This window comes from Pristis pectinata, chromosome 35 (genome assembly GCF_009764475.1).
Source record: "Pristis pectinata isolate sPriPec2 chromosome 35, sPriPec2.1.pri, whole genome shotgun sequence".
Classification (NCBI taxonomy): Eukaryota; Metazoa; Chordata; class Chondrichthyes; order Rhinopristiformes; family Pristidae; genus Pristis; species Pristis pectinata.
Genome location: NC_067439.1, coordinates 10912035 through 10939295, shown reverse-complemented (window position 1 = coordinate 10939295; position 27261 = coordinate 10912035). Strand labels below are relative to the sequence as shown.

The window sequence follows — 27261 nt, the reverse complement described above, 5'->3', positions numbered from 1 at the left end:
ACGTCAGCAAGGGGAGGGAGAACCAAGAGTGGGGCTGGAGGGGGAACTGACGATAAGGTGGGAGCGAGGAAGAACAAGTACAACCAGACTGGATCACGACCTGGAATGTAATACCTCGTCCTGACATTGACCCACACAGACCCAGAGGCTGCACTAGGTATCAACTTCCTTCTCAATCCATTTAAATACAGACAATGATTTCTACGTACACATTGCCAACTCTCCAAACGTTTATTCATTTCCCATTCTTACAGCCTCACATGTAAAACTCTCCAGCAGTCTGCCCACTGCAGATAACACACAGTCACTTTACACAAGGTCAAACAGCCATACTTCTCCAACACTTTAAAATAAAAACAAAACATTTTTAGTAGAATTTCAAAGGAAATATCAATAGGTGTTACCAAAGGACACGGCACAGAATTAAATTAGTTTACTACATTGGTATGATTGCTTGAGAAATATGTTCAAGTCTCCGAACACACAGTAGATGTGCTAAACTCTGGAAGGAATTCTTAAGCTGCTGGTATGCACGCTCATTCCAAATTCAACCCCGATTCTGAGGTGGGCCCAACTTTCCAAGATGCATAAATACATCCAGAATAGGCAGTCTCGCTTCTCTCCAGGTCTGCGGTGCTTCACATGAAGTGCCAGAAAATGGGATCAGTCGGACATTTCCGGTGCTCGGAATCTGGACAGATCAGGAGCTTGGGTTCACCAGCTAGTGGAGTCAAGCCTCTTTCCAGGCACAAGTCCTTAATCTGAACTGACGATACTGAGGGCTAGCACAGCTGCTGGGAACTCCGGCTACTGGTCGAAGAGGAGCAAGGTGCCCCAGCCATTGCTTCCCCCCTCAACCACAACTATCAAAACAGAGACCCGTTATTTAATTATAGCCCATCTGGACCTAACTACAACTTAAAAAAAATTAAATTAGACCCCTGGCACTAATCTAGGAACAGGAAACTGCAGAGACCAACCAGAGTTTCCACCTTCCTTTAAAATATGAGACTTTTATTTGTCCTTATTAGCCAGTATTTTGCTGCTATCAATCAGCGAGCAAGACATAGACAGGTAACCCCACATGAATCTCAGTCAATAGTTGTTAACTGCTTTTCCTCACAGCAGATTTGCGTTTGGTGACAGGCTGTGATTCTCCGTCTCCTGCTGCCTGGCTCTTCTCAGTGCCCTCGCCATTCCTCTCCTCGGGAACCACTCCCTCTGCGCCTTGCTCCAGTGCCTCTTCCGGGGGGTTGGCCGATTGCTCGCTGCCAGATGCTGGGTCCTCCACCGCCGGTGGGTCCTCGCGGACCAGGATCACCTGCTCCGTGGCGTCTGCCGCTACCAGGTGACCCACTTCGTGCAGCAGCGGCTGTTGAGCGGCTGGTTCACCAGCTGTTGAATCCTGCTCCGAAAGCAAAGTTGAAGAGCGGCGTCAGTTCAAAGGGCAGCCCCTTCCCCGAGTCCCTAACCACCAGACGCAGCTTCCAGTCGCTGAGCAAAGGTCAGCAGCAACGCTCAGTGCAGGTCAGGCACAGTCCCTGTTGGTACAGGACAGCCTAACATTCTACCACCTCCCTCACCACCAGCAGAGGGTTGTCAGCTCCACCCACACAATGGCCCAACACCCCTTTCCCCAGTGACTGCACAAAAGCAGCACCACTGATAGGTACATCTGGCCAACAGTGCAGGAGGCAGCTGGTCATAGAGCCATACAGCGTGGAAACAGGCCCTTTGGCCCAATGCCAACCAAATGCCCATCCAAGCCAGTCCTATTTGCCCATGTTTGGCCCATATCCTTCTCAACCTTTCCTATCCATGTACATGTCCAACTGTCTCTTACAAGTTATTTTACCTGCCTCAACCACTTCCTCTGGCAGCTCACTCCATATATGTACTACCCTGTGTAAAAAAAAAGTTACACCTCAAGTTCCTATTAAATCTTTCCTCTCTCACTTTAAACCTATGCCCTCTAGTTCTTGATTCCTCGAACTGGGGGAAAAAGAATGCATGCATTCACCCTAACTATGCCCCTCATGATTTTATACACCTCTAAGTTCCCTAAGCTCTAAGGAAAACAGCCCTAGCCTGTCCAACTTCTTCCTATAACTCAGTCCCTCAAGTCCTGGCAGCATCCTTGTAAATCTCTTCTGCACTCTTTCCAGTTTAATGACATCTTTCCTGCAGCAGATGGTGCAATGTAATCTCAGCTGTCCCTCTGACAACCTGCACTCTGCAACTCCAGCACCCAAGTTGTAGCTTGGGCGGCACGGTGGCGCGGGGGTGGAGCCGTTGCCTCACAGCTCGAGAGACCCCGGTTCGATCCTGACCTCGGGTGCTGTTTGTGTGGAGTTTGAACACTCTCCCTGTCACCGCAAGGATTTCCCAACAGGAAGTTGGGAAATCTTCCAGCTTCCCAACCGGGTGCTCTGGTTACCTCCCACATCCCAAAGATGTGCGGGGTCGGTGGGTTAATTTGCTGCTGTAAATTGCCCCTCGTGTGTAGGTGAGTGCTAGAGTATGGGGGAATTGATGGGAATTTGGGGAGAATAAAATGGGATTGGTGTAAATGGATGGTTGATGGTCAGCACAGACTAGGTGGGCTGAAGGGCCTGTTTCTGTCTTGGTGAAGCAGCCAGCATAATCAAAGACCCCACCCACCCGGGTCATTCTCTCTTCTTCCCTCTCCCATCCGGTAGAAGATACAGGAGCCTGAGGGCACATACCACCAGACTTAAGGACAGCTTGTACCCCACTGTGATAAGACTATTAAACGGTTCCCTTATACAATGAGATGGACTATGACCTCACAATCTACCTTCTTGTGACCTTGCACCTTATTGCACTGCACTTTCTCTGTAGCTGTGACACTTTACTCTGTACTGTTATTGTTTTTACTTGTACTATGTCAATGCACTCAGTACTAATTCAATGTAACTGCACTGTGTAATGAATTGACCTGTATGATCGGTATGCAAGACGAGTTTTTCACTGTGCCTCGGTACAAGTTACAACAATAAACCAATATCAATAGATCGTGTAGCTATAGGCTTGTAATTAAATTCTCTTACCTTAAGTACAATCTGTCCTTCACGTGCAGTCTCCATGACGACCACTCCCTGGGATGGTTCATCCAACGCCATTGGTCTCTCCTCCTCCTCCTTCACATTGATGATGATTGTCGGCTGTGAGGTGTCTCTGACACCTTCAGGCTCAGGGACACTACTGCCGACTTCCATTGGCTCGTCCTTTGGCGGCGCCATCGAGGATGCAGCCAGCAGACTTGGCGGAGGACGCACAGCCTGATCGAGGGGGCTTGGGGCCGCCTCTCCCAGGGGGCTGGCAGCAGCCTGGCTGGGAGGGGCTTGGACAGTCTCTACAGGTGGGCTGGCAGCAGGTTTACTGGAGGCATCGGGGGGAGCCTGAGCAGGGGCACTTGACACACTCTGGACAGGGGCATTTGACGTGGACAGGCTGGGGGCGGGGGCGTTTGACGGAGCCTGCGCAGCGGGGGTCAGAGGAGTCTGGGCAGGGGGCTTCAGGCTTGGGGAGGCGGAGACAGTTTGTCCAGGGGGCTTCAAGACTCCGAGGCTTGGTGGGGTGAGGACAGCATGGAGGGGGTGTAACTGGGCTGCCAACTGCTGCTGTTTGAACTTCTGCTCCTCCTCCAGTTTCCTCTTCAGGGCTTTCTCTTGAGCTAGGCGCATGGTGATCATATCCTTCTGTGCATGAGCGACGGTCAGGTGCTGCATCTCCTCCTGCAACACAATGGGGAACGGTCCAAGTCATTAATGACACACCCGGATCTGAGGCAGCCTTGGAGTGACTGAGTTATCTCCTCCTGGCGTCAGTCCCCAAATTAGCAGATTTATAGAACATGTAACCAGCAGAGACAGTTTTAGATCAATAACCCAGTGAGTCATCAGGGGGACTGCAATGTTTTTTGTTGCTTATTCTAACAAGCGTATGAACAATGCAGGTCAGATATCTGAATCTCTGAAGTAACAACAAAAAAAATGCTGGCAACACTCTGCAGGTCAGACAACATCTGGAGAGAGAGAAAAACAGATTTAGTCTTCTGTTTTTATTTCAGGTTTCCAGCATCTGCAGTTTTAAAAAAAAGAATTCATCTGAACATCTGAGTCTATCCACTAGAATAAAACAGGGGGTTAATGTAATATTAGTGTAAATGGGTGATTGATGGTCAGTGCAGACTGTTTCCATCTCTGACTCCTAGCACCCAACTCAAAACAAATACAAAATTACTAGTCTAAACAACACTAATTATTACAGTTTCTCACACGTGCCAACTATTACACCCTGCGGTGCTGGCTTGAGTTGTGTCTTGGTGTTGGTTTAATGCTTAGAAGGTTGTGGATTCTTCCCACTGCACAGAGTTGAGCACAGATTCTTGATTGACAATTTCAGTGCAGTCTCGAGGAGCGCAGAACTGCAAGAGGTGCTGCCTTAAAGCACGAGCCTCAACTCTCTCTGGCTGGCCAAAGGGAATTCAGAGCCAGTGATTTCCCAAACTAGTTTCAGCTAGACGCACTGGATAGGAATCTCTCAAACTGCTAACCCCCCCCCCCCCCCAGGATTGGCCATTGTTTTTTTCCCAAGTCTTTTGTGCTACTTTCTGTTCTATTTTTCCCACCCACCCCCCCCCCCCCCCCCACCTCTCCTGGAAGTCTAATTGGTGTGGTGTGGAGAGTATAGATATTGTATACCATGGGTCATCTTCGAAAGTAATTTTGTTGTTGCAAATCATTTAAGTGATGTCATGAGAAACCTGACCAAAGGTTCTCTCTAACTGCAAGTTCTTTCTCAATACCGAAGCAGGAAGTACAAAAGCTCCTCACAGGTCCAGAATGTGAACCAAAGTCCCTCACAGATAGGGCTTGAAACTCTTAGCCATTCTGAGCATGAAACCCTTCATACATTGAGTGGAACACTATCTTGCATGGAACAGAATCATTAGGTTGAAAATCACAAGAATTAAAAAGACAGTAGCTAAAAGAGCTGGATAGTCAGTAATTCAGCAGATCTAGTGAAAAACAGATAATAGTGCTCAAATGGATCACAGAACCAGCCGGTTGGGCAAACAGAACTTTGGTCTCCCAATAGTGCTAAAGCTCTGTGCTACGAAGATGTATCCATAATCATTCCTCAAAACCACCAAATTAGTATTTATTTGTCATAAAACATTGGCTGAATACAGGCATTAATATCAGAAAAATCAGGCATCATATTACATTCTTATGGCGTAAGAGGCAGCCACTCGTTCCATCAAGTCTATGCCAACTCTGAGCAATTTCATCTATCTCATTCCCCAACTTGGGGCAATTCACAGTGACCAATTAACCTACCAACCACTGTGTAATTAGGATGTGGGAGGAAACCGGAGGACCTGGGGGAAGCTCTTACAGTCACAGGGAAAACACACAAACTCCACACAGGCAGGTCAGGATCAAACCTGGGTAGCTGGAGCTGTGAGGCAGCAGCCCGAACTATTGCGCCTCTGTGCTGCCCAAATTATGTGGAACTGCATAACTGAATAAAATAGGGTTTAGTGTGACCATTAAACACAGAACTGTGCAGTTATTATGGGGCATGTAGATTTAGGAATCTGGTTTTGTGTAATGAAGTTCAGACCCAGCAAATAAAAATTCAATCTGCAGTCATATTCAGGGACACTTCCTGAGCCACTCACCTCATTTGTGGGTTTAGTTTCCATTGGTTCCACTTCTGACTTGGAGTTTGCCTCCAGCACAATCATTATGGATTTTGGAATGTGGTTTTGCTGCAATTAAAGTAAGATTAATGAACGATGATCCAGCAGCAGAATGTATAATCAGCAAATGTTGTTACCACTGTTGGCTTATGCCCAATGGTTGAACAATTCAAAGATCTGCGATACCTTTCAACCTGTGTTTTTATCTAATCTTTCCATCGTTCAGCAAGTTCTGAACACAATCTGGAAATGAACTGCTGGTCGTACTACTCACTGTTGCACATCCTGTTATCACTGAAAACTGTTGCACAGGCTAACAAATGCTGTTTCAATGGCAAATCTGTCGACTGAAAAGATTAGATGAACAGGTACAAGGAAACACATTGAAATTCCTCTCCAATTCAAACTTTATTCTTCGTCAATGCTACATCAAAATTCTGGAACTCCTTACCTATCAGGCAATGTTAAGTATCTTCATCAGGTCAACTGATTTAAGAACACAGAACAGGAGCATTTAGTCCCTCAAACCTGTTCCAGCATTGAACATGATCAAAGCTCATCTGTGACCCAAATCAATATACGTCTTTTCACTCAAAATGCATCAATCTCAGGTTTTAAATTAACGGTCAATTTAGCAGCAATTGCTGTTTGTGAATGTGCTCCAAATTTCTGGCACTGTGTAGAAGTGTCTCTTAACATCAGTCTTGAAAAGCCTGCCTCCATTTTTAGACCGTGCCTCCGAACCCTAAACAACCCAACTTTTCTCCATCTACCCTCTCAGTTCCTCTCAATAATTTGAACTTTTCAAATTTCAGGGAACACCATCATACCTTCTGTGTCTCTTTGTAAACTGAACCTTCAAGACCAGATATTATTCTTGGAGAGACGGAGGATGAGGGGGGACCTGATAGAAGTATGTAAGATGATGAGAGGCATTGATCGGGTAGATAGAGGCTTTTTCCTAGGGCTGAAATGGTGGCCACAAGAGGACATAAGTTTAAGGTGCTGGGGAGTAGGTATAGAGGAGATGTCAGGGGTAAGTTTTTTTTACTCAGAGTGGTGAGTGCGTGGACGGGGCTACCAGCAGCGGTGGTGGAGGCAGATACAATAAGGTCTTTTAAGAGACTTTTGGATAGGTACATGGAGCTGAGAAAAATAGAGGGCTATGGGTCTCTAAGATAGGGACATGTGGGTCAGCTGTGGGCCGAAGGGCCTGAATTGTGCTGTAGGTTTTCTATGTTTCTAGATATACAGTGTTCCTTCCAAGGTCTATTTTTCCTTCATCACCACCACAACAGCTCACAATAGTAAAGATGAGCCAAACCTGGCCTTATTATCCTCTTCCTTTTGCCTCATTGATTATTTTCTGTACGTGGCATTTTAAAGCTGCATCTGCTTCACTGTTGTCACTTTTCAGCAGTTAGAAAGTCTATTTAATCCTTTTTTATATCCACAGCGGATGACATCATACATACTTGCTTCCTTTTGCCATACTTTTAGCCATTTGTTCAGCATTTGTTTCTTTGTAGTTTATTTCTTGCTTCTACACTGCTCTATTGTGTCGTAGTACACACGAATATATGGTTTTCTGTCTTACTATACAAGTCATATACAAATCTCGTGAATAGTTTCCCTTCTGGGGTAAAACTCATTACATCCACTTGACTGTTGCAATCAAATTGTATGAGAGTTGAAGAGGAATTAAAGAAAGCAATAAAGTCAGAGAAATGGGAGTAGTGTTAACAGTAATTTGATAGGCCAAGTGTGTTACTTCAATTAACTTATCACAGTAAGCTATTGAAGGCGTTGGTAATGGCTCTCCCCACACCTCTCATCCTACACTCCAATGGCATTGCAGCGTGGTACTCTAATCCTGCTGGTGTTCTTCTGTATTGTGGAGGGTCGTGGCTGTCACGTGACAGCACTGCCCATCACCTGGTAGAAAGACACACCTCTGTCAATCAAGGTTTGGCTCCACCCCACCCATCAGTGCACACCTGACCATTGGCCCCTTTAAGCACCTTTGTACTTGGCCTCAGGCCATTGGCCTTTGTGATCGATTAGTTCCTGCTGGTGCCGGGCCATTGGCCTTTTTGAACTACCTGGGCTGGACCTCCCAGCTCTCCAGCACTATTAAGAGTGCCACATGTGCCTGGTTCGTTCTCTTTGATTGCTCCGAGGGATTCATCTCGCTTCATCCCAGGCCGTGGAAAGGTGCTGGAGAGATCGTTGGTAAGGTGTGCACTTCAACAGGGTTAGGAGTATTCTAAGTTAGTGTTCCCGGTAGCATAGAGCTGTGCCTGCACTGAGTCAAGGGGTGGCGGGTATCGTATTGCTTTTCCTTGATTGTCTGTACCCAGTTCATTGTGTGTGCGTGTGTGTATTTTACCCTTGTTGCGATTTTCCCACACTCACTATCACTGCTGCACATGTTGTTCCCGTTACCTTTTTCCCGCGTTTGTCTTTGTAAATAAATCATTTATCTCTAAGACTGTTCAGAGCCCTTGTCCTTCGAGACCTCGAATCTGTTTCACAACACCTTCATATACTGCCACTGAGCTAATCAGAGACAGCAGGGATTTTGTTTGATGCATTGTGGATTAAGGGGAAGCAACTTCTTTCAGCCCACAGTATCTACGTACCTGGTGCGGTGTGAAAGAACGCACGTGCGTCAGCAGTGGTTCTCGGAGTTCCGGGCACTTCTCAAAGACGTTGGCGAGTTGAGTGGGTGGAAGCTGCAACAGTACCTGGAAGGACTGAGGTTTTGTTCGTTGGCAGCACTTAATGAAGCCTTCCCACACCTTGGGATACTTCCAAACCTGTATTGGCACAGAGAAATTACAGCTCAACAACCACGTAACATCTCCAGTCAACAACAAAAGCTTGTGTTTATATGGCACAGTAAATATAACAAAATAATCCAAGGGCCTAGCTACAAACTAAAACTGACACAATCACAAGGAGGTACTGGGGCCGATGAATAAATGTTTGGTTAAAGAGAAGAACAAAGCAGAGGCTTCAGGAGGAAATTCAAGAGCTTAAGACTTGGCAGCTGAAGAAATAGCTGCCAACAGTGGATGATTAAATTTGGGGATGATCACGAAGCCAGAGTTTGAAAAACACCAACATCTTGGGAGATTAAAAAAGGTACAAGGCCTTGGAGGGAATGGGAAACAACCCAGTGACATACTCATTCCACTGCCAAAGAAAAGCCGACACCACCTACAACACGCCCCCTCCCCCATTACCTGTTTCATTATGAGCCGGGACAGGATGTTCATGACAAAACCCCCAAGTCGTGGATACATGGTGAGTGACTGAATGACTGTTCTCATCAGCAGCATCGGGAGTGGGCTCTGTTCCATCAGCTGTTGCATCACAACAGCAAGGACCTCTGACGTGTACACATTCCTCTCTGCGAAGCACAGGTTTGTAGCTGAAAAGAAAAATCATGAACAGTGATCAACTCCAAAGGGAAAACAACATGCATTTATACAAGGACCTTAGTTAGAAAAGCATCCCAAACCCTTCACAGAACAGAATTTGACTCCCAGTCACGAGTAATCATCTAGAGAGGGCAGCAAAAGAGCTAGGTTTTAGGGAGGTGAAGGGAATTCTGAAGAATTAAAGTCGCTAAAGCTACATCCAGCTTGCTTACCTACAGAATGTAATTCATTATGAGATAAAGTTTGAAATACTGCCATGAAATTAATTGGAAATGGGACTAATTAGATAGCTCTTTGAAAAGAATCCATGCAGGTATGATGGGTTAAATTGCCTACCTTCTCCACTGCATGATAAAATAATTCTATCCAGCCCCCTACCAAACACTTCCCAATCCCCGAAGCCAGGAAGCTGGCACATTTCTCCCGTCCACCCTCATTGTGGGCTGAAGGGCCTGTTCCTGCGCAGCAACATCCCATGTAAAACCCATAGTACTTCCCAGCATCAGCTTTATCAGGAGCACTCTCTTCACTTACCTTTGTCTGTATGAGAAGCAGCCAGGACAGGGACAGTATCTCAAATAACCTTACAGGCCACAGGGCCCGAACTAGCTCCTTAAAAGAACTTTGATATTACGGAGAGATCTGTGTCCACAAATGTTACGTGGTGACAGATCTGTGCACACCAGTGTGCTTTGTTGACACACCTGTGACCATTAGTATTGAATTTTTTTAATGCAGCAACAGATGGGTTCCCAACAGTGCCATCTCAATGTGATATGTTGAAGGATCTGTGCCCACCAGTGCTATACCCCTGTCACTGGGCAACAAGTACTGTGCTCCAACGTTATACAGCAAGAGATCCCTCCCCGCTGAACACAACCTCTGGCACAGGCTCAGTATTAGATGGGCTCCAAGTATCAGGACAGGCATTTGGCCTGGGTTCCAGGTCAGATATCAGGAGGGATCTCTGGCGATCATACTGTTAGCTGGATAGTCCACTCGGCAGCCTCCTGTGCTCAAAATCCCCACGCACTTCTAACTGTGGGATGATGTAACTGGTTATCCCCATTAGAGAGTCTGGCCTGGTGATCCCTGCTTCCACTCTCACAGTCTCTGTTGGCTACACAGCACAGTGGCTCAGCCAATAGAGCTGCTGCCTGATAACACCAGTGAACCAAGTTCCTCCAGTGCTGTCTGTGTGGAATTTGTAATGTCCTGTGAACAGTGGGTTTCCCCTGGGTGCTCCGGTTTACCCTCAGATCCCAAACAAGCAAAGGTTGGTAGGTCAATTAACTACCGTAAATTGTCCCAGTTGTGTAGATGAGTGGTAGAATCTATAGGGTTTGATGTGAACGTGGGGAGAATCAAATATGATTAGTATAGGATTAGTTTAAATGGATGCTTGATGGTCAGTGTGATGATCATTGGTTCTTGATGGTCATTGAGCTGAAGATGTATAATTCTGGTCGCCCCATTACAGGATGTGGAGGCTTTGGAGAGGGTGCAGAAGAGGTTCACCAGGATGCTGCCTGGATTAGAGGGTATGAGCTATAAGGAGAGGTTGGACAAACTTGAGGCATCGGAAGTTGAGGGGAGACCTGATACAAGTCTATGAGAGGCATAAATAGGGTAAGGCAGATCTTTATCCCAGGGTAGAAATGTCATATACCAGAGGATGTGCATTTAAGGTGAGGGGGGGAAGTTTAAAGGAGATGTACGGAGCGTTTTGTTTTACTACAGAGTGGTGGGTGCCTGGAACGGGCTGCCAGGGGGAGTAGAGGAAACAGATAAGGTAGTGGCATTTTAGAGGCTGTTAGACCCATGAATATGCAGGAAATGGAGGGATATGGATCATGTGCAGGCAGAAGAGATTTAGTTTCATTTGGCATCATGTTTAGCACAGATGTTGTGGGCTGAAGGGCCTGTTCCTGTGCTGTACTATGTTCAATAACACATTTCCTTTCTATATAACTCTACGAATGCTAGCATCCCACAGCAAAGCCAGACAGCACAGCTGATTTTCCTTTCAGATATAGGAACTCCAGCACCATGTGGGATTGCTGGTAACCCTCCTCTGAACATCCCTTGTGATTTCTCCCCTGGCTGCAAAAGTTCTTCCTCCTTCCTGGGCCAAATTCCAGACCTTCCCCATCACTTCCACACACTCAGTTTCTCCCCATAGAGTTCCCCCTTTACCTTGAGCCTCTCTTCCACCAATTCACAGGCTGTGAAAGGCAAGCATTCAACTCGAAATCAGCCTTCTCAGACCATGCCCATGTCTAACGTAGATGGCCTCAGTGCACCAGAGTCATCAGTAAGAGACTCTCGGGTTCCTTTGCTGGGGTTAAGCAATCAGTGGGGGGTGGGGAAGGTGGCCGAGGCAGGATGGAGATACGGTGGACGTTAGTTACCTTTGATTATTGACTTCATGTCGCATTTGGTAGAGTCGATGTTGTGCAGGGCAATGAGAAGGTCACCAGGGGTCAACGGTGAAATTGCTGCTGAGCCTCCCTCACCCACTGAAAGCAAAAAGAAACATCACAGTGCTCATCACAAGCCTTTAAAATACTGACGCAGGACTTAACCATTCATGTACACCCCAGCTTACGCTCAGTAACAGCACAGCACGTCCACTAGGTAAAATCCCATCGCAATACATTACCTCTCCCCTTACTCCCACCCAATGAAACACTGGCGAACTCCCATCGTAATTTTCACTCTAATATCAAGGAGAGATTTGGTTTGGTTTATTATTATGGTCACATGTGCTGAGATACAGTGAAAAGCTTTCGTTTTGCACGTCATCCAGACAGAGAATTCCATACACAAGTCCGAGGTAGTAAAAATAAAACAACGCAGAATATAGTGTTCCAGTTACAAAGAAAGTGCAGTGCAGGCAGACAAAAAGTGCAAGGGCTACAATGAGGTAGATTGGGAGATCAAGAGTTCATCTTTAGCTGATGGGAGGTCCATTCAAGAGTCTGAAAAGTGGGATAGAAGCTGTCCTTGAGTCTGGTGGTGTGTGCTCTCAGGCTTTTGCATCTTCTGCCCAACAGGAGAGGGGAGAAGAGAGAATGACCGGGGTGGGAGGGGTCATTGGTTATGTTGGCTGCTTTCCCAAGGCAGCGGGAAGTGTAGACAGAGCCAATGAAGTGTAGGCTGGTAAGAGGCAGTGTAAGATTCCAGGATGTTCCTACAGGAATATCCAATGGAGAGGGGAGAACATACTGCTTTCCCATCATTTGGATGCAAACCCCCTCCTATACAATTTCCACCACTGCACACAATTCCTCCTCCCTGCTAGCACCCTCCTCTCCCTGCAAATGTTGCCGTGACTCACTGTGTGTAGTTCCTAGCAGCCGGTTAAAGACCTCCTTTACCACGATGGGATTGAGTTTGATTAGTTTGGGCAGTGCCTGGATTACTTCTTTCTGTGGAAGAAAGTTGGTGCAAGGTTACTCATTATTCCAAAAGAAAAATACCGAGGAAGCACACTGAAGTACAAGTAAGGCACAAGAAAAAGTACACAGAAGAAGCTTTACACACTACACTTGCTGCTCCATCAGGGAATTTTGACTATTTCTCTGCTGTTGAGAGAAGTAAAGTAAGCTTCTAAAGAATATAGTGGTTGCACAATGTATTGCTGCATCATTTAGACCCAGACACTGGTTAGTCTCCTGAGCAAGCTGACATCTAGATAGCAACAACCCCTAGGGTAGAGTGACTAGTAACAACCTTAGATCCTCTTTTAAGGTGCCCCTTGCTCAAAATATATTCACAAAGGGAGGGTTCGGCACAGATAGATTCCATGGGTAAAGTACAGCAGAACAGTCAGTAAGGGAGCACCAAAATTGTAATGGGAACCTTCTTGCTCCTTCACATCCACCAGCATTGGAATCACTACCCTCCTCCTCCTTCCACCATTGCCCCTGCCCCCTCCGTTGTTACTCATTTCCCCATTAGGAGCAGATACTTTTGCCGTGACTTCAGTTTGAAAACATTACAGTACCTTCTCAAGGCCGTTAAGCACCGGGATCAGAAATCTGACGTCTGGGACCCTTTTGTGGTAGAGATCACGAACTCGCTTCACCAGCTCGGGTGACGGAGGCACTGAAATTACACCAGACTGTTACTGGACAACACTCAGGTCCATTCAAACACTATTTTATATTTTAGCCAATGGAGGAAAAGGACAAGCGTGTCATGATGGATAAATATTCCTTCCTCATCCGTGTCCCTCTTTGCTACATTTGTTACATTGGCTAAACAGATTCTGGACCAGTGGATGCAAAAGCTGAGCCTTCAAGGTCATCCCAAGCCAAGCTGTGAAAATGAATTCGATAGTTCTCAATATCTGACTCTAGCACAAAAAAATGACCAAGAAGTATCCAGAGACCAAAAGTGTCCTGCCCAACACCAAAAAGTGGCAGGGGTACTGAGGCCAACAAAACTCAAAGTACCTGATGACGTGAAACAACATACATCCTGCGATATATACCCTGCATTATCACGGAGCTTAGGTACAGCTCAGGAAATCTATACCGAGCTCTAAGCTCCAAAGTTCTAAGATATATTTATGTAATTCTCTTCATTGTCCAACTGGTTAACAGCCTTGGGACAGATGCTTATATCCCTGTAATTCATCCCTGTGCTCAAGCACAGGAGTGAATATTTCCCACATTAATTACACTTTGGATAAATACCGCAGTCCATAGACAAAGATGTAAAACTAGTACAGTTCCCGGTGGTTACCTTTGTCTGTTAAAATGTGTAGGCAGCGGGTCACAAGGGTTTCGGCGCCTTTTGGACAGTTCTCCACCAGCAGAAGCAGCTCAGGCGAATTCATTCCCATTCCTCGAATCTGAAACAACACCAACAACATCAAGGCTGAAATCTGATGGTCCAAGGTGCTCATCCCATCAACATCACCCCATCACTGAATGACCGTCTTGTCAAGTCTGCTGCACAAACCCAATTCTAAGAATGGTAGCACACCTGGACTAACCCTGGACCAATGACCCACAGACAAGTTCAAATCCCATCACGGCAGATGGAAAATTTCAACGAATATATGAAATTAGTGCTGCTATTAACAGGGAAACTAATAGTTTTTTTTTGTTAGAAAAGACATCTGTTGTACTAATGTTGTTTTGGAAAGGGAAAGTGCTGTCCTTATCTGGACTAACCAACACGCAATCCTGACCCACAGCTACGTGACTGACCGTTAACTGCTCTATGAATTGCTCTAGCAAGCAGACAAACCACTACATCAAAGCACAGTAAGAATAAAATCAACAACCAAGTCAAGCAGCAGCCCGACAAATGGCATTATATTAGCGATGAGATCGTTCACATTAGTGACATTGGCTCGGGGATAAATATTGGTCAGGAGACAGTGCAAAACAGCGCCACACTTCACTAAGAACATAAGAACTAGAAAAGGAATAGGCCAGTTAGCCCTTTTTGCCCATTCTGCGATTCACTAAGGTCATGGTTGATCTTTTGTACTAAATCCTCCTTACTCACAAGGTATAAGGGCACAGACTACCAGCAGGTATCAATTTGGGACCAGCAATGATACCGAGGCTTAAATGACAAGCAGCGGTCAATCCCTCCATGGATAATAATAACCTCTAGGCAAGTTTCAGCTTATCAAAACAAGCACTTGGGACCATGGCTTTGGCTGCACACTGCACCCATGCTCCTGACACCCCTGCCCCAGTGCTCCTGACCCCAGCCCTACCTACACACTGACTACTGATATTTCACCACTGAAGACATCAAGTGCAATCCCCATCACAGCAGATGGGTTCACCAGACCCCACAGGAGAGGGCTTTGGAGGAACGTGTTATATTATCAACGCTCCAACATCAAGCATATGCAGATAATGGGTTAGCAGATGGGCAGCACGGTGGTGCAGACAGTACTGCTGCCTCACAGCTCCTGCAATCCTGGTTCAGTCCTGACCTCGGGTGTCGCCTGTGTGGAGTCTGCACGCTCTATGACCAGGTGGGTTTCCGCCTCCCACATCCGAAAGTCATGTAGGTTGGTAGGTTAGTTCTCCCTATGTACGTCCTGCACCAACCCCATATCCCTTGATTCATTGCCATGAGATCCCTCACATTCACCCAAGGGCAGACCTGGCCCTGGTTTAAAGTCTCAACGAGGGACACCACCCACCCCTCCCGCAATCTGGCAGAAGCATCGGCATAATTATAGACCGATCTCAGCAATGGTTGAGGGAACTCGGCCTCTTCTCCTTGGAGCGACGGAGGATGAGAAGTGACCTGATAGAGGTGTATAAGATGATGAGAGGCATTGATCGTGTGGACAGTCAGAGGTTTTTTCCCAGGTCTGAAATGGTTGCCACAGGAGGACACAGGTTTAAGGTGCTGGGGAGTAGGTACAGAGGAGATGTCAGGGTAAGTTTTTTTTTACTCAGACAGTGGTGAGTGCATGGAATGGGCTGCTGGCAATGGTGGTGGAGGCGGATATGATAGGGACTTTTGGATAGGTACATGGAGCTTAGAAACAGAGGGCTATGGGTAAGCCTAGTAATTTTAAGGTCGATACATGTTCGGCACAACTTTGTGGGCCGAAGGGCCTGTATTGTGCTGTAGGTTTTCTACATTATTCTATGAGACAGGAGGCTAATTCAGGAGTGCTGCTTCCTGATCTTGGACTTACCGGTTGCTCAATGACACGCAGCACTGTGCGCTTAATGTCAGCGATAGCCTCTGTGTAGACAGCAGCAAGCTCGTGGATGAGTTTATGGTTCTGGGGAAGCAGAGCAAGGTACAAATACAGGCACTGTTTCACCGTCTCCTCCGTCCAAGGAGCTGCCACCTCTGCCGTGGTCAAAAGAAATTAAAAAGAAATTCAGCAGATATCTTATGGTCTTACAAAAAGAGCACTGCAAGCAGACAACAGATACTCACCCATCAACCATCACTGCAGCATCCAGACAGCTGAGCCTCACCCTCTCTAGAGAGATCCCATCCAGATATATAACACCCATTTACTGATGTACATCCAGCCCCACAGATCAGCAAAACCATAACCAGACTACAAGCACACCACACAGATGCCTAAACACTAGACACCATGGTCAAGAAAGCGCACCAGCGCCTCTACTTCCTCAGTAAGCTAAAGAAATTTGGCTTGTCCCCTTTGACCCTCACCAATTTTTAATCAATGCACCAGGTGGGATGCTTCCGATGGATGCACCACGGCTTGGTACAGCAACTGCTCCGCCTGTGACCTCAATAAACTGCAGAGAGTTGTGAACACATCACAGAAATGAGCCTCCTCTCCATAGACCCCGTCGACCCTTCTCGCTGCCTCGATAAAGCAGCCAACATAATCAAAGACCCCTCCCACCACAGTCATTCTCTCTTCTCCCCCTCTCCCATCAGGCAAAAAATACAAAAGCCTGAAAACATGTACCACCAGGCTCAAGGACAGCTTATCCCGCTGTTATAAGACTATTGAATGGTCTCCTAGTACAATAAGATGGAGTCTTGACCTCAGTCTACCTCGTTATGGCCTTGCACCTTATTATTTACCTGCAATGCCATTTCTCTGTAACTGTTAACACTTTATTCTGCATTCTGTTATTGTTTCCCTTTGTACTACCCCCAATGTACAGTTGTAATGAAATGATCTGTATGGATGGCATTTAAGACAAGTTTTCACTGTACCTTGGTACATGTGACAATAATAAACCGATTTACAGAGGTTCTCACCCATCTACCTTAACTCGCCCTGGAGTTACATTTAAGATCTACTCACTAAGGGCAAATTGTCTTCTTTATTTCAACCCCTAAGAGCCCAGAATCACAGGGTGTTGGCAGAGATCTCACCTGTATCTTTGTCAGCCCCAAAGAGAATGGAGGGTGGGTTGGGATGAACCAACAGCTGCAAGTAATTCAGGGCAAACTTCTCAATGTAATCACGCAGTTGCTCCTTCTCATACATTCGTTTAATGAACATCAGTGCCTGTGAACGGACCTAGAGGCAAAACCAAACATCACTAAGAGCATGACACCCAAGTACTCTTTCTGGATGCCTACAGCACTTCAAAGGGAAAATGGATCACCACTATAGCACCAAATCTTACAGGTCAGGAAAGCATCAGCTTCCTCCATGTTTGTGGATTTACCCAATGTCAGCTGCCAGACCTCCCTGGGTTAGCTAATGGCAGAGTAAATCTGCAGTTCTACAGCACCTTTCACCACCTCAGGCTGGGCAGGCACGGGGGTGTAGTGGTTAGCGTAACGCTATTACAGTACCAGCGACCCGGGTTCAATTCCAGCCACTGTCTGTAGGTGGGTTTCCTCTGGGTGCTCCAGTTTCCTCCCCCATTCCAGGTTAGGAAGTTGTGGGCGTGCTATGTTGGCGGAAGCGTGGCGACACTTGCGGGCTGCCCCCAGAACACTCCACGCAAAATAAGATGCATTTCACTGTGTGTTTCCATGTACATGTGACTAATAAAGATATCTTGTCTCAGGGCTTTCATTGCCAATGAAGTACTTCTGAAGTGCGGCCACTTTGCAATGTAAGAATCACAACAGCCAATGTGCTCACATCTCCCACAAAAAGCAAATTGATGACGACTAAGTAATCTGTCTTAAGTTACATTGGTTGAGGAGCAAACACTGGAGAAACTCCTTCTAGATCCAGGTACCAGCCTGGATTGAGTTTAGGATTTAGAGCTATAGAGTCATACTACAGAGGAGGGCTTTCAGCCCATCGATTCTATACCCACCATCTTGTACCCATTTATACTAATCCCACATATTCCAATCAACTTCCACCCTCCTCGATATTCTACCACTCACCTACACAATAGGGGTAATTTACCATGGCCAATTAATCTACCGGCCTGCGTGCCTTTCAGACTTGGGAGGAAACTGGAGCACAATGGGGAAACCCATGGGGTCACAGGGACAATGTGCAAACTCCACTCAGACAGCACCCAAGATCAGGATCGAACCCAGGTCCACTGGAGCCACGCCACTCAGATTATCTGGAATGGGACTTAAACCCACAGCCTTCCAAGAGGAGGTAATAATGTTACCCTCTGAACCATGGCTGACAGCAAGAGTCGAGGAGCTTCCTACTGGAAAGTTGGCTCTTGGATTTCTAGAAAGGGAGTCCCAACTCCTGCCCAACCCCAGCATGAATCCAGCCTTCAGGAAAGAGATCTGGAAGAAAATTGGGAATGAAAAGCCAGGAGATAAGCCAGGAGATAACTGCTAAGGGTGTGAAGTGGGAAACAGATCCCCATCCCATTCCTCCTGTACTCTACCAGAAACCCCACACAAAGCTGGAGATAGCTGTTTCTTGTGACTTCACCTTGTCCTTTTCGTGAGAGCTCAGATCAAGCAGCACATGAAGGTACTGCAGCTGCTTCGAGGGGCGTTTGAAGACCAGATCCCTCAGCGTCGACATTCCCAGGTAGATCCGAGTCTATGGGAAAGGTAGTGAGGAGACCAACATCAGATTTGCATTGGAACAGGTTAAAAAACGTGGTTAATCGGCAGCAGAACAGTAACCTGCAACCTACCTCATCCTCGCAATATCTCCGGATCACTTCTAATGCATTGTCAGTTATAGATGGAGCCTCGAGAACCAACTTTGTAAACAGCCTAACGGAAGGAGACATACAATTAGAAAAATACCATAAGAAATTTCAGAAAACATTCCAACCCACAGAAAGAGGGTCTACAGGTGAATTACAAGAACCTAAAGACTGCAAGTATAAACACCAACAACCTGCATTTGAAGTAGTGCCTTCTCTGTAATACAGATGGTTACAGGATGTTATGTCATACTTGAATCTAGAGAAGATTCGCTGTTCAATTCTTGAACCTAACCTAGACTTTCAAACCCTGTGGGGACCCTTTTTGAATTATTTTCAAAATCTCTGATTTGGGGACTAAAATGCAGATATTGGCTGACACTGTTACGTTTTTAAAACTTTTCCCTTGTTGTTTTTTCCATCTAACAGCTTCAGGTTTTGGTAGGGGGAGTAGTTTTTTTTATATATATAATATTTCAATTTTTTCTTCCTTTATTAACTAACTACTATATGTGATTATTAGAGTATTGGAATCTAAGTACGATTTAATACAACATATGCAGTCGTATTTTTATTCCCTTTCTTGATGCATGTACTCTATTTTTTTCATGGATTCAATAAAAATATTGTAAAGAGAGAGAGAGAGAGAACATCCCAAGGCCCTGATGAGAGATCATAGACCCGAAAGGTTAACTCTGTTTCTCTCTTCATAGACACTGCCTGGCCTGCAACATTTTCTGTTTTATTTCAGACTTACAGCATCTTCAGTATTTTGCTTTTGGATCCAAAGTGCTTTACAGGAGCATTCGCAAACAAAACACCACACTGACCCACATCAGAGGTGGACTTAACCAAAAGAACGGTCAAAAAGTTACACAGGGGAACATTTTAGAGCAGGAAAGAAATGTATTTACGTAGGACTCTTCACAACCTTCCTAAGTACTTTGCATCAATTAAATACTTCTTCATACAAGAGACACAACTGCCAATTTGACCTGACAAATTGCGACAATGAGCAGGTAGTCTGTTTTAATGGTGTTGATTAAGGGACAGATAGTGGCTTTTTATTTAGGATAACTCCCCTCCCCTTCTTCCACATGTGCCATAGCCATCTCCCGGAAGAGAGGAATAGGCCTCAATTCCTCGAAAGACAGCACCTCCAACAACGCAGAGCTCGCTCATCATTCCACTGACACTGGCAATCTACATGTTCTTGTGCTTAAGTCTCCACAGAAGCCAGAGTGCTACCAATTGAACCACAATTGCCTTCTTGTCAAGAGCTTAGGGTTGAGGCAGCTGAAGAGACCAAGACAAGTGGTGTAGTGATGAAAATCAGATACCAGCGAGTGACCGCAACTGGAGAAGCACTGAGATCCAAGAGGGTTTAGTGGGGAGGCAGAGGACAAAAGACCTCAGGTGGGTTTGAATGCAAGGATGAGAGATTTTAATTTGAGACCGTGGCTGGGAGCCAGTGTGATTCAGTGTCACAAGGGTGCATAGCACTTAGTGAGAACAAGGATACAGGCAAGCAGTATTTTAGATGAGCTCTACTTTAGAGGATGCAAGCCAGAATCGTGCTAACAAATCTTCCCAATCAAAACTGCACTCTCACAGCTGAAGGAGAATGACAAAAACTCCAATCCTTTCCATCAGGATCATCTGTTCTGAGTGAAGCAACACTGCTACTCCGGTTTGTATCTGGGCAATGGCCCGACTCCTAACAGTATCCAATATAAACAACATCTGGGCCCATCTGTGGTTTCCATCGGTCACCTGACGAGATGCGAGCTTGTGGCTACCACTTAATGCGTGGCCAAAATTGTGCAATGCAGTCAGAGATCAAACTGCCATGCAACAGAAATATTTCTTGCACTCACTCTAAGAAAGGGAACTACTTGAAGAAATTCTTCCTGATATCTATTATATCCCAGTCCTATTTAATCTTCCGTCCATAATTTAAGTATTTAATTCACAGAAAAGGGCCCTTTTTGTTCAAATATTATATGGTAGTGTTTATGCTTCACTATCTTCCTGCCTTTCTATAATTGATATCCCTTTATTCTTCTCTCCTTTATGTATCTAGCATCAATTTATCCTATTGCTCCCTGCATGACTTTAAACCATTTTTATTGATCCACAACCATTTAATAATTTGCCATCAACCACACAAAGATTCCCTCAACGTTCTATATAGTTTTTCCTTTAGCTGGGCACAAGTCACAGTGCTCGTAGTGGTGATCACAATGTTTGAATAAGTTCAAAAAGGCAGAGCTCTACCCCAGTGAGAGATGGGAGGAAAAAACCAAACAAGCAATACAAGCAGTAAGTAACCAAGCAAATTCCACATCCTCACTCTTACTGACCCGTCCTTCTGGTCTGGTTTCTCTTGCAGGCCTGACAACAGGCTGGTCAGACACTCGTCATAATTCTCAAGTGTGCCATTGGGCCATTGGCTGAGGTACAGGTTATACTCTTGGTACAGCCACGCAAACGCAAGGTCGACGCGGTTTCGAATATCCTCAAGGATGAAATCCAGCATCTCGCCTTTCATTTTCCCATCAAACTGCGTCACAAGACGTGCCAAGATCTTCACACGGATCTGGATAAAAATTAATGGTTAACAAACCTCACTACTCATCCAGTCATTGGAAAGAAAAACATTGCAAAACCAAGTGAAGGCCTTTGATGAAAAATTGCTTCTGCCCATTATATAGAAGTCTCCACAGAGACTCAGAGGTAAACTCACTCACCGCCTGCTCCAGTGTGTGGTTAGGCGTGCATGCCTTGTAAACTGCTGCTCAGCTCCCTTAACAGGATTGGACTGTTGTTGCAAGGTGACTGCATGCTCCTCAGCACCAATAATAACAATGGGTAAGACTTCAAGCACGCTTAGCCAGGGTTAGACAGTAGTCTGACCCATAGTCATAAAAACCCAGTATTATGCACAGATTGCAAACATGAAAAGACCATTTAACACCAAGGACCTCAAACTATCATTGTGCTAACATGTCTGTTACAATACTAGACTCAATATTTTAATCCCATGAATTTGTCTCCATTTCACTGTCAAATAGGAGAACAAGTGTGCTGTACTGTTCGATGTTTCTTATAGATGTTCTTCCAAATATTTATTATACTCAATGCGTTTAATCTTCCATCCATAATTTATTTACATCACAGATAAAAGTCATTTAGTCCAACTGCTCTGCGGCACTGTTTATGTTTTACACAATCCTCCTCACATTCTACTTCATTTTGCTCTATAATTGACGTCCTTCCTCCTCCGTGTAAGTATCTATAGTTACTTTATCCTATACATTGATTACTATACTTTGAACCATTTTCATTATCCATACCATTTAATAACATATGGTTAAATATACAGTCAAAGCTTCTCTAAACTTTCCTCAGTTAGTTTGGCACACGTCATGGTACTCTGAGTGGTGACCACAATCCCAGAGTAAGCTCTTCCCCAAGCTTCGTACAGTCCCAGCGGACATCTATGTTTCTGGTGTATCTAACAATACACCCAGGCACTTGGAACATTAAATTGATTTACTTAATACTTTAAAATAAAGAGATGAATTAAACAGTCACAGTACACATTGCAGAGATTTCAAGTAGGGCATAGACTCTGACTTTATTCCCTGGAACGCAAGAGATTGAGGGTTGACCTGATAGAGGGATACAGATCATGAGGGGCATAGACAGGGTGAAAAGCACATAGTATTCTTCCCAGGGAGCAGGAACTAAAAACAAGAGGGCATAGGTTTAAGATCAGAGGCGAGAGATTTAAAAGGGACATCGGGGCAGTTTCTTCATGCAAGGGGTGGTGCGTATTTGAGATCAGCTGCCAGAAGTAATAGTTGAGGTGGGCACATAAGCAACATTTAAAAGCCATCTAGATAAGTACACGGATAGGAGACTTCAAGTAGTGAACAAAAAAAAATAAGGAAGACAAATGGTATTATTTGGCTTTATTTTGGGGTTGGGGATGGGAATCGAATGTTTAAGAATAATAAAGTGTTGCAGCAATTATATTGAGCTTTGGTGAGACAGCACATGCTGCACCATTCACAGTTTTGATCTTACCCAAGGAGTTGCCTTAGAGGGAGAAGGTGCAAATAAAGGTTCACTAGATTTATGGACAAGAGGGCTGTCCTAGGAGCAGAGATCAAGTAGAATGAGCCTACATTCTCTGGATTTTTTGAGAGGTGATCACATTGAAATAGTCAACTTCACAGAGTAGAGACCACTTCACCTGGCTGAAGAGTCTAAAACTGGGGATTTATGGTCTCAAAAAAAGCCACTCACTTGGGAGCAGAAAACTCTTTGCCAAAGACTGTGAATTTTTGGAATTCTCTAACCAGGTGGGTCTGAGTGCCCAAGCCTTTGAATAAATTCAGAACAAAGATTGATTTTTGTAGGAATTAAGGAACATGAGGATATTACAGGAAAACACAGCTGGGGTGGAAGACGGGCCACGATTTTATTGACTGCTGCAGCAGGCTTGATTTCATACATGGGCCCAAAACAGAAACAGAGGCACCGTGGACACAGTCAGTTAAAAGTTACACGCACCGGACCGGCTCCGCCTCGTGCCACTGCTTTCTCCGAGTTGAGGATGCGCTGCAGAGCTCCAATCTTCAGCTTGTCTATCTTATCCGCAGGCAGCTGCTGCACCACATCACCCAGACGGAAAACCTTCTTCCGCCCACTCTGTCCCATCGGCCTGAAAGCGACACAGAAACCAATTGACTATTGGAAAGGGCCCAATCTGTCCTCACTTACAATAACAGAAATGGCTTTCAATTCAGATAAATGTAAAGTTTTGCATCCTGGGAGGTCAAACCAGGGTAGGACTTATACAGTGAATGATAGGGCCCTTGGGAATGTTATGGAACAGGAGGACCGAGGAGTGCAAGTGCACAGTTTGCTGATAGCAGTATCACAGGTAGAAAGGGTGGTGAAGGCGGCAATTGGCACATTGGCCTTCATCAGTCAGGTCATTGTGTAGACTAGGACTTTATTCCCTGGAACGTACGAGATTGAGGGTTGACCTGACAGAGGGATAGAAGATCATGAGGGGCATAGACAGGTGAAAGCACAGTCTTTTTCCCAGGGAGAGCGTGCTAAAAACAAGAGTTCATAGGTTTAAGATCAGAGGAGAGAGATTTAGAAAGGACATCAGGGGCAGTTTCTTCATGCAAAGGGTGGTGTGTATTTGGAATGAGCTGCCAGAAATGTAAGTTGAGGTGGGGACATCAGCAACATTAAAAAGCCATCTAGATAAGTCCATGGATAGGAGAGGTTTAGAGGGCTATGGGCCAAATGCAGGCAGATGGGACCAGCTCACTGGGCAACACAGTTGGCATGGATGAGTTGTGCCGAAGGGCCTGTTTCCATGCTGTATGACTACAACAGAAACTCGTACTTCTGTAGCACATTTGTTGTAACAAACATCCCAAGATTCCACATAGATGTGCTACGCAGAATTTGACACTGAACCACATAAGGCGACAACAAAATGCTTGGTCAAAGAGTTTGGCTTCAAGGAGCATCTTCAAAGTGGAGATACAGGTGGAGGGATATGGGGGGAAATTTCAGAGCTAATGTTCTGTGGCTGAGGGCCTCAATAACACAACAATTCTATTCCTAAATGATCCAAAAGGTTGGAATTGGAACAGTGAGGAGTAGAAGAGATTAAAAGATAAGGAAGGCTATGGAATGATTTGAAAACTGATTTGCTATTTAACCAGGAGCTGATGTTGGTCAGCCAACAGTGTCAATGGAGGAAGGAGGAATCTGCCTTTGAGAGTCAGGACTGAGGCAGCAGAACGTTAGTGCTTGTAAAATGTCAGGTCACGTGCCTTGAGACGACTAAGTGTTTCAGTTCCTAGCTCCAGTTAGGACTTTGCCTGTCAGAATAACTTTACAATTGATTTCTAACAGGAAGGTCCCAGGTTATTGAGTGTGCTGATCTCTGCTAGGGTGGCAAGTTAGTTTGATACAGGATGAGTAGCAGCTCCACTAGTGAGTGCCTTCCTCGGTTCTGTAACCTCCTGCTGCCGTATAATCCTCGGGAGATCGCTGAATCACTTTTGTTAATCATGGTTTCAGGAAGCAGGCCCAAGCTCTCAAATTCCCTCCATAAACCCACCTGTTACGTCACTCACTAAAATCTACCTTGACTAAGCCACTAGTCACCAGTCCTTACAGTTTTACGTGGCTCAGTGTCAAATTGTGTCTGATTACAAACCTGAGAAGCACCTTGAAATGTTCCAAGGACAGCATACAAGTAGTCAGCCTTGCACAGAACACAACCCAACAGTGTAACCATTGCATAGGAACTTGGAGGAACACATAGAACATTACAGCACAGTACAGGGCCTTCGGCACACAATGTTGTGCCAACATTTTATCCTGCTCTAAGATCTATCTAACCCTTCCCTCCCACACAGCCCTCCATTTTTCTATCATTCATGTGGCTCTCTCTTAAATATCCCCAATGTTTCTGCCTCCACCACCTCTGCCAGCAGTGCTTCCCACACACCCACCATTTTTGCCCTGGGGAAAGTCTCTGACAGTCCACTCGACCTATGCCTCTCATCATCTCGTACACCTCTATCAAGTCACCTCTCATCCTCCTCCTCTCCAAAGAGAAAAGCCCGAGCTCGCTCAACCTATCCCCACAAGACATGCTCTCCAATCCAGGCAGCATCCCAGTAAATCTCCTCTGTACCCCCTCTAAAGCTTCCACATCCCTCCTATAATGAGGCGACCAGAACTGAACACAATACTCCAAGTGTGATCCAACCAGAGTTGTGATGTAGGATATGGGTAGACAGTACAGCCACGCAGCTAGTAAAGCCTCACATCTTCAGTGACCCAGCTTCAAACCTGACCTTGGCTGTGTGAAGTTTGCACATTTTCCTTCAGGTGCTCCAGGTTCCTTCCACATCCCAAAGACATTTGTGTTGGTAGGTTAACTGGCCACCCTCAGCATCTCAGTGAGTATAGTGGTGAATTCAAGGGAATGTGGGGCAAATAAAATGGGATTCGAGTAAATTGGTGCTTGATGGTTGGCATGGAATCTGTGGGCTGAAAGGCCTGTTTCTATAATGTGTGCCTCTATAAACAAGGAAGGTAAGACAGTAATCAAGGGACACTTTGATCTACATATTAGTACCAACTATGTAAAGGATAAATTCCTGGAATGTATATGAGCTGGATTCTTTGATCAGAATATTAAGGAATCTAGTATATCACAATGGTGGGGCTATTTCAGAGGCAGGATCCTGTGCAATAAACCCAAATGAACAGTGATTACCCAAATAGGTGCACCAACCAATTACCTTGGCTGATTTGAAGGCATAATGGGTTCTGGTCGTCTCTTTGCTTGCATCTCCTCTTCCTTGGTGGGTTGTGAGAAGGGACCAGGTGCCCCAACAACAGAGATAGCTTGGCCCTGCCCCCGTATTGTGGAGTAACGTCGCTTGATCACCAGCCCGTCAGTTTTACCGTCCTTCCCCTGTTTCAATTCTTCGTCTGTCTGAAGTTTCATCTGGTCAACACCTAAGGGAAAAGCATTTGGCCAGTGAGAACAACCACCTTCTGCAGCGCGAAGGCTGCCATTCACTCTCCAACAAGGACAGCAGCATGGTCAATGCCAGGCAGCTTGTGCCCCCTTTAGGGACATGAGCACAAAGCCCAGGCTGATAATTCACTGTAATACCGAGGCAGCGATGTGGAGTCAGGCATCAGTTTTCACATGTTAAACTGAGGTTCCTTCAGGTGATTGCAAAAGATCCCCATGGCATTATTTTACAGCAGGGATTATTCCCTCTACCAACATCAATAAAACTGATTACCTAGTCATAATCCATTATCACATTGCTAGTTGCAGAAGCCTGCTGTACACAAACATATTTCCTATGTTACCTGAGTACACATCAGAAGGTGTTATTGTGCCTTTGGAGCTTGTATTAAGGCAAGCTCTTTCTTTTAATACACCAAATGACCTTATTCAGTACCAGGAAGTCAAATAAAACACAACTTGGTCAATTAAAAGGTTCTGGACAATACAAGTCCTCGATAACAACTTGATTAGTATGGAATCTTTCCAAAGAGCATTCAGGGCACCAAACATAAAGTTACTTTTTCTCATTGGCCCACACACAGCAGTGCTGCCTGAGAGGTTGGGCCAATGCATGAGGAACATCTAAAAACAGTCACTGATATATAAGTCTGCACCAGTGACCATCACCATCTGTTGTAAAGAAAATGGGTTTGACGTGATCTCTCAAATGATACTGAATCAGTAGAGGCCCCAGGACATACAAGTGACTACAGATGCTGGAAACTGAAGCCAAAAAAAATAACTGCTGGAGGAACTCAACAGGGTTAAGCAGCATCTGTGGAGATAAAGGAATGGTTGACGTTTTGGGTCAGGACCCTGAATCAGGTCCCCGCTAAGTTCCTCCAGTAGTTTGTTGCAACC

The 27261-nt window shown here is 45.5% G+C and overlaps 1 protein-coding gene across 1 annotated transcript in view; it reads right to left on the bottom strand.

The window, feature by feature from the left end:
* Nucleotides 1-208: 208 nt before the first annotated feature.
* Nucleotides 209-27261, bottom strand: part of sympk (symplekin) — a 44920-nt gene continuing 17867 nt past the window's right edge. The window contains exons 11-26 of the mRNA XM_052044257.1: nt 26117-26336; nt 23343-23493; nt 21125-21360; nt 18747-18828; nt 18536-18649; nt 17041-17188; nt 15866-16026; nt 13930-14038; nt 13187-13287; nt 12518-12608; nt 11589-11696; nt 8980-9167; nt 8374-8550; nt 5711-5800; nt 3072-3758; nt 209-1405 (exon numbers count right to left, since the gene is read on the bottom strand). Of these exons, the coding sequence (XP_051900217.1) occupies nt 1106-1405; nt 3072-3758; nt 5711-5800; nt 8374-8550; nt 8980-9167; nt 11589-11696; nt 12518-12608; nt 13187-13287; nt 13930-14038; nt 15866-16026; nt 17041-17188; nt 18536-18649; nt 18747-18828; nt 21125-21360; nt 23343-23493; nt 26117-26336 (2963 nt within the window). The 3' untranslated portion in view covers nt 209-1105. The remainder of the gene's footprint in view (nt 1406-3071; nt 3759-5710; nt 5801-8373; nt 8551-8979; nt 9168-11588; nt 11697-12517; nt 12609-13186; nt 13288-13929; nt 14039-15865; nt 16027-17040; nt 17189-18535; nt 18650-18746; nt 18829-21124; nt 21361-23342; nt 23494-26116; nt 26337-27261) is intronic.